At 37.0% G+C, this 12,326-nt stretch overlaps 1 protein-coding gene across 2 annotated transcripts in view; it reads left to right on the top strand.

Moving 5' to 3' along the window:
* The window catches only part of LOC102224870 (ephrin-A5b-like), an 85,836-nt gene extending 75,130 nt beyond the window's left edge, over window positions 1-10,706 (top strand). The window contains exons 3-5 of one of the 2 annotated variants that reach the window (XM_005811651.2): window positions 6,066-6,131; window positions 6,280-6,360; window positions 7,335-10,706. In XM_005811651.2, the coding sequence (XP_005811708.1) occupies window positions 6,066-6,131; window positions 6,280-6,360; window positions 7,335-7,459 (272 nt within the window). In that variant the 3' untranslated portion in view covers window positions 7,460-10,706. The remainder of the gene's footprint in view (window positions 1-6,065; window positions 6,132-6,279; window positions 6,361-7,334) is intronic. The other variant, XM_023337918.1, reaches the window with a different exon arrangement.
* The last annotated feature ends 1,620 nt before the right edge of the window (window positions 10,707-12,326 follow it).

The following is a 12,326-nucleotide window of genomic DNA, read 5'->3' as shown; positions in this document are numbered from 1 at the left end:
AACCTCAGATTCATTGGGAGCGGTGCGGACTCTGGCCTGGTTCTGGCTCAGTCAGGAGAAGGAGTTGCAAAGGGTTGGTTGTCCGGTCTACATGTGTTTTCTGGATTTGGTCACGGAGTCTATGACCGATTCTCTCCAGGGACTTTTGAGGTACTGCCAGTTGGTTTTAAAAGTTTTCCTGGTACTTGCATCCCTAAAGCAAGACTCAACATTGGTTCGAGAGCTGACGCCCAGTGTGGGAAACCAACCATATGTCGTCAACTGTGGGCGAAGTAGCAAGATAGCGGCGCCGGCAGACCTATGCCTGTTACTGCTTTGCTTTTCTTCGTGATTACACAATCGTAGAAATCCATTTAAAGTCAACAGATGTCCGCCATGACACTGTAAGGTGTTTGCTACGAGGTTGGGACGAGAGTCAGTTCCTCTGATAGCGCGTTTCTGCAGAAAGGTTTGGGCGCCTTTGAACTTCGGTGCCTTGTTGAGGAACTGAACATGCTTTGCCACGCAGAGGCGCTGGCAGGCCTGTGTGTGTTACTACTTTGTTTACATGTCTTCCCTTAATCTGCCCCCTTAGTCATACAGATTTTTGTGATTGCATGATTGCAGAAATCAACAATTCTACAAATTTTTTCGAGTTTGACAAAAATTAACAAAAACATTTGGTTTAAGTGATGCTGACTCCCACCTGCAGGTGGCAGCATGTCTTACTTCTGCTACAATAAAGACAAAAGATAAATCCTACAACCGCTAAAATCTGACGCCACTCTATCTGTGTTTACATTTTCTGGAAAAGGAAGTTGCACTCAGTGTCTTCAGATGTTTTTATGTTGTTTTTGTCAGTGTTTCTTTCTGCAGCGCCCCCACAGGTGAGGAGGGGAACAAGTTTTTCAAAGGTTTTGTTTTGTTTGACTCACTGCAGTGAGAAAGAGAACTGAAAATATAATTAATATCACAATTTTGGTCCCCAATCGAACTGAAAATACTGAACCATCAATTGGAAAAACACCTGATAATCCTGAAGCTCTGATTGGTGATTAAGTATCAGTTTTAACGCTGAATAAAGTGTTTACAGAAATTTAGCTTCCCTACAACAAATGCTGGTTAAGATTACTTTTCCGAGGCACTGCAGTAACGTCAAACTGCATGTTGACCATTGTTTAAACACAAACAAAACGTCTCAGTGAAGACAGGCGCCGCTTTGTCCTCTGCTGAGGCTCATTTGCTCATCAGGAAGGCGGGGATGGGTCTTCCTGTTGCCAGACAGACACCTGGGGGAACGCCGACCCGGTGTGGGTTCAGCGTTACGGCCCGTCCATGCAGGTCAAAGGTCAGCGGGATGACAACGAGCGGTGAGCTATGAGCTCCTTGTGGTCTGGTGTTTTTCTAAGAGAGCCGCGGTGTAGCTGGGGAAGCCTCGTCCTAATCTCAGGGGATAGAAATCCAATTTTCAGAGGAGACAGTTGAGAGTCTGGCTCTCGCTGTGTGAGAGCGAAGACTGTCTCCCTGCAAAGCCTTTGTGCTTCAAACGCCGGCGCTGTACAGTCGGCGCAGATCTACATCGATAATGACGAACCCCACACACACAAAAGGCTTTGTTCTCCGAGATAACCTGATCATCACAAGGAGAAAAACCTGGTGCTTATATCAGGATCCGTCCTAATTCACCCCACAGTCGCCAAATCCTGTCGTCTGATCCGCGATAAGGCGCGACAGCACATGACTGAACATGTAGAAATGCATGACCAGGAATTTCATGCCGCGGTGATGGAGAGGCGCGGCAACATGAATGACCCGACCGGCAGCGCGGTGTAGAGTTGCAGGCAGAGCTGGAGTTACAGGCCGAGTCGCTGGAGGACAGAAGAGCCAGAGTCTGACCTCGGTGGCAGAAGTGAGAGAGGAAGAGGAATAGAGACGGTTGGATGCCGGTGTGAGAGTGTTGGAATCCGGGAGGGGAGAGCAGAGAGGTGGGAAACACGGGAATAACAATTATTAGAAAAATAGAAAATGATCCACTAATGAAGCTAAAACTGTGAACATAAAAACCTTCTCAGGATTTAAATCTGCCTTTGTTTCTTTTTTGTTTCACCAAATAATTTTGCAAACCATTTATTTCCAAGCTCAATAACAACCTTAGTGTGTTACAATTTCAACAGACGCTCCACGTTTGGACTGTGTCAACACTGAATTAATTAGCATTATAATATAAAGCCTGTTACCGTGGCAACCTGTATAGACAAGTTGCATTTTATTGATACGTCCGGAAATTTCACGCACTGGTGCTCAACGCTGCAGGGCAACAGGACGATGGTTTTACTTTCTGTTGAAGAACATTTCCGTTAACAAAATGAAACCTGGAGATGTAGCCATCATTTAGTGCTCCGCGCCACAGCGAAGGGAAAAATAACGCAGAAAACAAGTTTACCGCTCGTACTCTTCTTTTATCGCTGACCTGTTGCCATAGCAACTGACTGACAACAGCTCCACCGAGCGTGTCAGGATTCATTACCAAGAAATACCCAAATGCAAAGAGCAACAGAACATTCAGTCTGTTAGTTTTATGTTTTCAGGCTTGATGTTTATTTTGCGATTATTAATAAGTAAAAATCTGAACACAGCAGAGATTGATTATTAATGTAAATACCTGCTTTACTGACGATCTGTTAGAGTCAGTGTGTAGGTCGCCATTTTCTTTACTGAACTGAAACACCAAATTCCACAGCATATATACATGTTAAGGTTGTCAAAGTCAAGCTAGCATAACCTAGCTACTTCTCTCTCCTGTGCTACTTTTTTAATATTTTATTTTCTGACTTTTCTAATATATTCTGCTATTTTCCTTTGTTTTCTTTGCTCTACCTGCTAATGCTAGCATCTAGAAAAAAGTTATCAAAGCTATAAATATATATATTTGGGGCTCAATAAAAAAGTATTAATTAAAAAAACCATACAAGCTATATGATATATACAAAACCCATTGAGTTGTATACATATAACTTAAATTTGTTTTATTTCAATTACTTAATATTGATGAAACAGTACTAGTTCCACTGGCAGATTATTTCACTTATAACAAGACATTTCTTTCTGTTATTTGTGAAATAATCTGACATTTAAGCTAATACTTTTTCATCAATTTTACAGAAGTATTGACTTAAAACAAGCTCCCATATCTTGCTGAAAAGTTAATTATAAGTTTGTTTCATCTCATTTCAAGTGTATAAAGATATTTGCTTTAGAAATCCAAAATACTTGCTAAGATTTTGTATTTATGCAATGAACAAATGTTAAAATAAACATATTTATTTGTAGCAGAATTTCCTCTCCAGAGCTCATCCTGTATTTTATAGAAGATAGAAAGAATTGACTGATTCAGATCTTCCATACAAAAATGGAGTAATGTGCGTTTTTACAGGAGATTCCCTAAGAGACAGCCAGGGGATCCTGGATGAGAGAGCGCCTTTAAAAGAAAGAGACAGTTTAGTTAGGTCGGCTGTGTCAGGTTTTGATCCAGAGGAGAAACTCGATCCCTGCTGGGACTGACGGCGCTTCTCTCGTTCATTTCCGTCCCGGCCAATGTTCCTCTCGTGTCGACGTTTAGCGAGGATTTTTGTCTCTCCTCACTCCACGTCTGATAATAAAGTGTCTTTTGAAATAAGAGCCGAGTCGGTGGAAACCCTGACACAGTTTGCCTCTTTCAGGAATTTACCGCTGGCGAGAAACAAACCGCAGACACGTTTACGAACAGATGCGCATACGTGGGAAGCCACAACCGACATACACGCACGTACAAACGCTAAAGTACCCAGACGCCTTAAAGGTTGTCTGGCAGTGAAATAATTTAAAAAAGAGTTAAAGAGTTTGAGACTCTTGACCAGAGCTGGGTAGTAACTACTTATATCTACTTGAGTAACTTTTTTGGGTAAAAATACTTTTTGAGTACTGCACTGTACTTTTTACTTTTACTTGAGTAATTTTATTGCAATTCTTAAAATGACACCTGGAGATGAAGGTATTGTTAATTTAGTGCAGTGAGCCACAGAAAAAAGGAAAAAATCTACTGATGATCTGTCAGAGTTGGTGTTTAGATGGACTTTTTTATATATTTTAACTGAACATAACACAAACAAATTCCACATCACATTAGATGTTCAGGTTGTCATAGTCAAGCTAGCGTAACTGAACTGCTTCCCTCTGCCTCACTATTTTTTTCTTAACTAAGACTTTTTCTTGACTTTGTTTAGTCGTGATAGTGTTGACAATTAGTAGCAAAGCACTGCTTCACTTTTTCTTTTCTGTCAGGCATATATATTAAGATTTTGCACTTTATATTAACAGCTAAAACCAATGCTAGTCATCATCAGGTAGCAACTTTTTCCCTCCAGCAGGACGTCGCTCTGCAAAGGGTCTATACAAATTATTTTCACTTTGGTCTTTAAAATAACAAAATTTACACTCAACTTTATATTTTAGTCCATCTGATTGTGTAATTTTTAAATATCAAATGACTGATAAGTTCATCCGTTATCAGTACTTGAGTAGACTTTTTGCCAAATACTTTTTCCGTCTTCTGCTGCGTTTTACTTTTACTTGAGTAATTTAAGTAGTGCCACTTTTACTTCAGTCCAATCTTAGGCTGCTCTACCCATCTCTGCTCTTGACTTGCAGAAAATGTTAAGAGGTCATGTTATTGTAACATGTCTGCATAAGTTCACGCTAAAAACACTGTTGACAAAAGCACAAGCTACTTGGAAAATTAATTCAGAAGAAAAGGTTTTAATCTCTGCCTTTCGCCATCAGGAAACACAGGAAATGAGATTCTGCAGGTGAGCGTAACGCCGCGCCACACAGCAGCAGGAATGACTGCCCCTGGCCAAATTAGACTTGGAAATATGAGGGTGACATTGACATAAAATATGGAGGCTGAAACACTCACATCAGGGCGAGCGGCGAGCGCCGACAGCACAATGAAGCTCTTCAGTCGGGTTTTAAAAACACGGATAAGTGTGGAATACCTCTGATGGAGAAACCATCGACCTTGTCAGATTGTCCATTCCTCTGCTTTTGACTAAAAGTAGGTTTAGTGAGTGAAGAGATTTTATGAAAGAGGGTTTCCAGCGTTAAGCCCTTCAAATCTGGGGCTTTGTTAAGCTATCATATGTATTTTGGTATTCTGGTGCTTTTTCATGACTTTCTGTAGCATAAAAAGTGGGAAATGTAAAAAAATGTGAGCCTAGTAGTTTAGAAAACTTTAAAAAACATTATGTTTTAAATATGACTCCCTGTATAACTATGTTATTGCAGAAACTTAATCTTTCTCCATAATTTAGAAAAATCAAACGAGGTTCTGACATTTATTCTGATATTTATCACTTTTAGGTTACTAATTATGACTTATTCTGGTAATTGACATTTATGCTACAAATTATGAGTTTTATTGTGGTAATTATGACTTTTATTCTCCTAATTATAGCTATAACTTTAAACATCCCAGCAAAACTTAAATTTCTTGTTCTGATGCAGCAGAACACTGTGAATTTCGCAGCCGCTACCCAATACAGACACATAATTCACAAAAAGAGAAGATAAAACTATTAAAAGAAGTTGCAAGCCGTGTTTCATGTAAACCCAGGTAGCGGCAACAAACACTGATCATATGGTGGTTGGGGATTTACGCTGGAAAAACATTCCCAGAAATGCTGCTGCCCAAGTGAATTTATTTTATATACGTTTAATTCAAAAATGACTGTTTTAAATATAAACTGAGTCGAGGAGTCAAAGCGTAACAATCAGGATAATGGGTTCATCTGGAAATTACAGCGCTGATGCCTGAGAGGCTGAAAAACCTTCTTTTTATTATATTCCTCATTGTTCATTATGTCTTTTGTCGAATTAGGTTCAAGTGCAGTAATGACGGTGACATTTAGACTGACATTTTAATGACATTTCCCGTCCTCACACCGCTGCAGATTAGTTCACAGGGGGTATTTTAACATGTGGAAGTGGAGGTAATGTGTCTGAAGTGTTCTGCTCCGACACGTTGTCACGTTCTGTCACGTTTTCTGCAGCCTCCATCACCGACGACAGAGGAAGGAAGAACTGCCTTCGGCTCAAGGTCTTCGTCAGGCCCCAAAGTGAGCAGCACGTTTGTTGTGTCTGTCGCCACATTTTCTATTCTGTTTGCAGTTTTATTCGCTTTAATTCAGCTCGTGATCTGGCTGCTGTGACGACTGACGTGTCTAATCTTCAAATCTCTCTTTCTTTCCTCTTTGTTTTCTCAAGACAATTGTGTGAAAAACTCTGGGAGCTCGCAGGAAGGAGTCGAATTTGACGAAAACAGTCACAACTCACTTGAACCCAGAGGTTAGTGAGAGTTTACTGAAAAAACTGACTAGATTTGGACGGTTAAATGTTTTTTTTTACCAGTTTGGCAGATTTATATAACAGAGCAATAAAGCCAAAACTATATGTATAAAATTACAAGAATAAAGTCATATTATGACAATAAAGCCATTATATTACAACTTTATTCTCCAAATATTGAAAAATTGGTCCAAAATACCACAAAGTAACCCGATATCTCAAGATTAATCTCAGAAATATTCTAGATAAAACTGAATTTTTCTCTTTTTTCTGTGATCTTAAAATTTCTGGGTTTTCTCGGAGGAAATTTACTCCTCCTATTCTTTCTATCCCAACATTTTGAGAATATAATCTCAGAAAATTCCTAGAAAAAAACAAGGACATTTTTGAAAAGTCCCAAAAAAACTCAGAAATTTTCAGATTAATCCCAGAGATTTTCTTGGAAAACAAAACAAAGACAAATATTTTCTAGAAGAAAAAAAAAACTCTGAAATTTAGAAATTTTCTGTGATTAATCTCGAACTTTCTTAGAAAAAAATGAGTAAATTTCCACCAAAAAACTATTTATAACAGCCCTAACAAACTGTCACATATAGGAATAAAGTTGTAATATAAAGAGAATAAGGTCACAGTATTATGAGAATAAAACAATAATGTTATTACATTTTTTTTCTCTCGTTAAAATAGATTTTATTATATGACTTTCTTCTCATGATTGTGACTTTGGAAATTTGCTCCTTTTTTTTCTATCTACAGTGTTTCTAAACCAGTCGCATAAAGTCCCAGTAAAATGTGTTAAAACATATTTTTCCGAGGCTCTGTACATGTCCAAGTATCGTAAAACTGTTATCAGGGAGACAAAACGTCAAGATTTGTTGCATAATTGGGTTTTAGTTCAATGCAACATTTAAAACTCAAACTACCAGTAAAAAACAAGCCAGGTTTTAATTTAAAATGGTTTTTTTTCTCCTCAGATGGAATCAATCACGAGTCGCCGGAACCAGCCAGACAAGACGTGAACGCTGCCGGTCGGCGACAGTTTTCCATCCTGCTGCTCAGCTCTGCCCTGATGCTCCTGGCAGCCATTTTGTCTTTATAGCGGCCGAGTCGCCTCACCCGGGGAAAGGACTGTCCTGATTGGACCACAGCTCGCCGCTCTACACCTCCCTCTTTAAGGAGCACTTTTTAAAAAAGATCAAATTAAAAAATCCTAATTTCTGAGAGGAGAAGAGACTTCAGCAAGTGAAGCCTTTGCTTGTTCTTGTCGACTTTGTGACTCTTCGGGGCGGAAGAGCCTCGCTGTAATCCACAGTATGCAGATACTTCACCGTTATTTTGAAAAGCGTTCCCACACGGGACACCGTCTACACAAACGCGACACTAATTAGCTCGAGTAGCAAAGAAGCACAGCAGGATCCTGGGAAAAAAAAAACGTTTACAGACATTTTTTCTCTCCCGTTCCTTTTCGTTTTTTGGGAACTTGGTGTCACTTCGTTGCGGGAGGAACAATGGAGGACGCTGCTGCTGTGATGACTTAACCTTCCTCTCAGGTTAGAAAGGACGCGGACTGTGGAGCCGTTAGAAACAATATTAAGGAAGCACTCATCTCTTAGTGTTTGGACAGAATCAATTTAATGATCAATTAATGCATTTCTTTGTTTTTTTTATTATTTACCATGTAATTGTAGCAGCCAACACGGGTGTACAGTAAAATATTTGAACGGAGAGCAGAAGCGAACAAGGAATTTTTCCAGGCAAAATGTTATTTTCCTATTTATTGTGAATTCCTTGTGCTTTTTTTCTGTTCTGCTTTAGTCTGTAAGTACAGTTAGAACGGCAATAAAAACAAATACCCGTCACAGGATGTTAGCTTCTATCACACTTAGGTTTGGAGGAAAAAGAAAGGAACAGAAAAGAGTTTGTCTGTTTTGGACCGATCACATGTGATGGAGATAGTTGTTTTTAACAAAAGTCTAGGAAAAGAAGAGGAGTTTGGTGTGCATCAGGGTGTAGAAATGGAGTATTTGTGTTTTGAATTTGCCACTGGCGAATGTCACGATCGTAGTTTTGCTGTTACACTCTTGTTTTTGTGGATCACTATTTACACTGCTATTGTAAATACGGGCAAATTTTAAATTCAGGGATGTTTCCGTGCCGAACATGAGATCAATAGAAAGAAAAGCTTTTTACGCCAATCTGGAGGGAAATTCCCCTTTATTATTACAGAAGTACGGAACTCAGCAAGGGCCAACTGCCAAAAAAAACAAAAAAAAAGATGGAGGTGAGGAAATAGTTTAAACTATTGGTAATTTGCTTATTTTGCTTTCACAATCTAATATTTTTAAAATAGTCCCCACAAAAGCACCCACCTTCTCGAAATGAGTAAAAAATGTCTAATAAATAAAACAATAAATCATTTCTGTAAAATGGTCCAACATATAATTTGGTTGAATTATCTCAGTAGAAAACTGATGAACGTTAAGAAATAAATGTTTTTCTAAATTGTTGGTGCAACTCTAACAAAAATAATGTGAGAAATTCACTTTGAAAAAGGATTACGGTACCTAGTTAGTGCCAAGAGTAAAAATTAAAGTCATAGTAAGATCCCAGTAAGCTGTTTAAATATTTTCACTCATGGATTTTCTATTTTTATTTTCCCTCTACCAACAAAAATATTGATGTTTCACAAATTAAAAGTTTAATATCTTTAAAATAAATCACATATACACTCCTTTCCACAATTATTAGCAACACTAGTAGAGTTGAAAAAAAAAAGTTTTTGAAATTAACCTATTTTTGCACTAGCACAACTTCAGCTTGAACATTTCTGAAACCTCAAGCTTTTCATTTTGGCACATTTTTGAGTCTTGGAGAAAATAATCAATGTTAATGTTTTTGTAATATAAATAAGTGCTGGAACAGGTTTTGGCATTCTTCATTTTTCTGACAAACAATTTCTGGAAAATTCCCTTAGGCAAGTTAAAAAATATGGAACTCAGTTAGTGCCAGATGTTGAAGTGATTTTAAAAGTGGGGAAACTCAGATTGCTTTAGTAAGCAGTTTGGACAGATTTACTTAATTTCACTTTATTTTTTTTTTATCTAAAAAAATATGTTCACTGAGGTTTAAAAGTTTCATAGATTTTTGCCTTGAATGGCCCTATATTTTAAATAAACCACAAATCCAAACACTGTCTGAAATAATTGGCTCTTCTGGTAAAGATGCATGAAAAATAAATTAATTGTATTTTTTGCATCATAATAATCTGATACTAAATAGAAATTTCAGAAAAATAGAGTGAAAATCTTTAGTTGGGATTTTTAAAAATTATTTGCAAAATAAATAAGTAAATCTAAATAACTGGAGCCAAATAATTATTATTACCCTTAATTATTAAAATTATTGAATAAATGAAATGTTACCTGATTTCCAAAACCATAAATGTCTTTACTGATGGATTTTCTATGTTGTTATTTTTAGTGTAGAGAGCTATTCATACACTGCAAAAACATAACATCTTAATTTTGGTCTAGTTTATAGCATATTTGAGATAAAACAAAACTAACTAACAAGAAACTTTTCAGCGAGATATGAGATTACTTAAGTCCTTAAGTATTACTTAAATCCTTAATATTGATGAAAAAGTTCTAGTTCTATTGGCAGATAATTTCACTTATAGCAACACATTTTCCATGTTACTGGATCAAAATTACTTGGTAAGATTTTGTGTTTTTGCAGTGTATGTTAATATCTTCAAAATATACTTCCCACAAATATTGGCACCCCCAACAAAAATATTGTTTTATTTTTACATCTGGCACAACCTGAGCTCCATACTGGGTGAGATTTATCAGTGAAACGGCGAAAACAATTTACAGCGCAGGCAGCAGCGTTGCGCATCGGGTTGCCGGCTGAGCGATTCGGTTTCTGTCTTTGATCCTGGGTAAAATGTCGTCTGAACAGAAAATACACCATGTACCCCCGCGTAGCGGTTATTTCTGGAATGAAAAATTGACCCCCAGAGAAGAAGGAAAACACAGAGTGTGGTCGACGCAATCCGAGCCTCGACCCGAGAGGGAAAGTGAGGGAGTGAAAAACGCGTGGAGATGGTTTCACTGCTTCATATCCAGTCAGCTGGAGAAGCACAAGCGTCGAGTTAACTGCTTTCTCCAGTTTTAAAGTACAAAAATAATCAGGATTTACACTGAAAATCAAATAATCAAAATGTAATTAGTCACTGGGAAGTTTTGATTAAGATTAGCATATGTTTTAATTAACACATTTTAAGGAGATAATTTTGTTTTTCAATTAAGTGTGAATTTTTTTAAACTTTGCATTAAAAAAATACAATGTAACTTTTCAAGATCATGTTTTAAAATGATTAAAAGAGAAGCTTTAATTAAAAAAATAATAATTAAGATGTCAGAATAATTTTTACGAGAATGTAATTATGTACCATATAGTGTAAGATATGTAATAATTACAAGTCTTGTTAGAATTATAACATTTTTCAACGCTTACAAACTTTTACAAAATAGCAAAATAAACTTTTTTTTATCCTAATTTTAAGTGAAAATTGTTTCTATAAAAGTTTTGAGAAATGTCCTTTGTGAAAGTTCAGTTTTTCTATTATTTAGAAAATCAGAGAAATTCCCATTGAGGAGTCAAGCTAACGTCTAAACTTTAATTTTTCACTTTTGTCAAAATGGTTTTCATTTTCTGTTTCATAATCACTTAATCTTGCTATATATGTTTCTTTTTAAAAAAGTAGAAACACAAATTGCTCTAAATTTGTGATCCGATACATATATTCATTAGTTTTCATTTAGCTCTACTAGCTAAACTAGCTAAACTGGTTACTGAAATTGAGTGTAGCTATAAACTAAACTGTCACTAGCTGTAAGCTAACTGTTAGCTTGAGCATATATATGCTTGGCTAGTTGCTAAGCTGAATAGCTTTTAATTAGACTCGTAGTAATTATCAACTTGTCTTTAAAAACTATTAATTTGACACTCAGTGATTTACTTTGATTATTTAGCTAAACTGATGTTAGCTTAACTTTGATTTGCTATTAGCTTGATGTTGACTAGCTAGAGCAGCAATAAGCTCGGCATTAAGTAGCTGTTAGCATGATTTTAACTAGCCCCACCAAGCATATTAGCGCAACTCTAAGTAGTTGTAGCTAGATTTTTATGGCTATTAGCCCAAACCTGAGTAGCTTTTAGCCTGATTATATCAGAACATGACTACCCCAATTTGATTTGCTATTAGCTTGATGCTGACGAGCAAGCGCAGCAATTAGCTTGACTTTATGTAGCTGCTAGCATTATTTTAGCTAGCTCTTATCAAGATATGCTATTAGCTCAACTCTAAGTAGCTTTTAGCTAGACTTTGATGACCGTTAGCTCAACTCTGAGTAGCTTAGAGCCTGATTGTGTCTTAGCTTGACAACCTCAATGAGAATTTCTCCTTGATTCTCTTATCTGAAATAACATTTACCAGCTTTCTAGTCCAAAGACAACAACAGTTCAACACAAACCCATTTTAGAAACATTTACATTTAATTTATATCTTTAATTTTTGACCGAATACTCAAAACTGTTTATCAAAGGGAAAACATTTTCCAATTCCCACCCGGAGGAACACTACTGCTCCAAAACTCAAACTTTTCATAAAACCCTGCCTTCTTTTTTTAAAACTAGTAAATCAAAACATTCATAATGTTTGGTAAACTGAAACTGATGAGTAAAACCGCTGGAGTTCCAATTTAAAATGTAATTCAAGATCTCTTTACTAATACCCTTCAGCGAACGACATTTGGAGCTGATTTTGTTTGTTTTAACTGGGTAGAATTATCGCCTTCATCCGTCAGCGACCTGATTCTGGAATTTTTTTTTCTCTTCCTCACATAGTTGGCAAAGTTGTGTTACTGTTTGGACTCAATTTAAACCCAAGGGTGAAACTA

This window comes from Xiphophorus maculatus, chromosome 8 (assembly GCF_002775205.1).
Source record: "Xiphophorus maculatus strain JP 163 A chromosome 8, X_maculatus-5.0-male, whole genome shotgun sequence".
NCBI lineage: Eukaryota > Metazoa > Chordata > Actinopteri > Cyprinodontiformes > Poeciliidae > Xiphophorus > Xiphophorus maculatus.
This window is presented reverse-complemented; position numbering and strand designations above follow the sequence as displayed.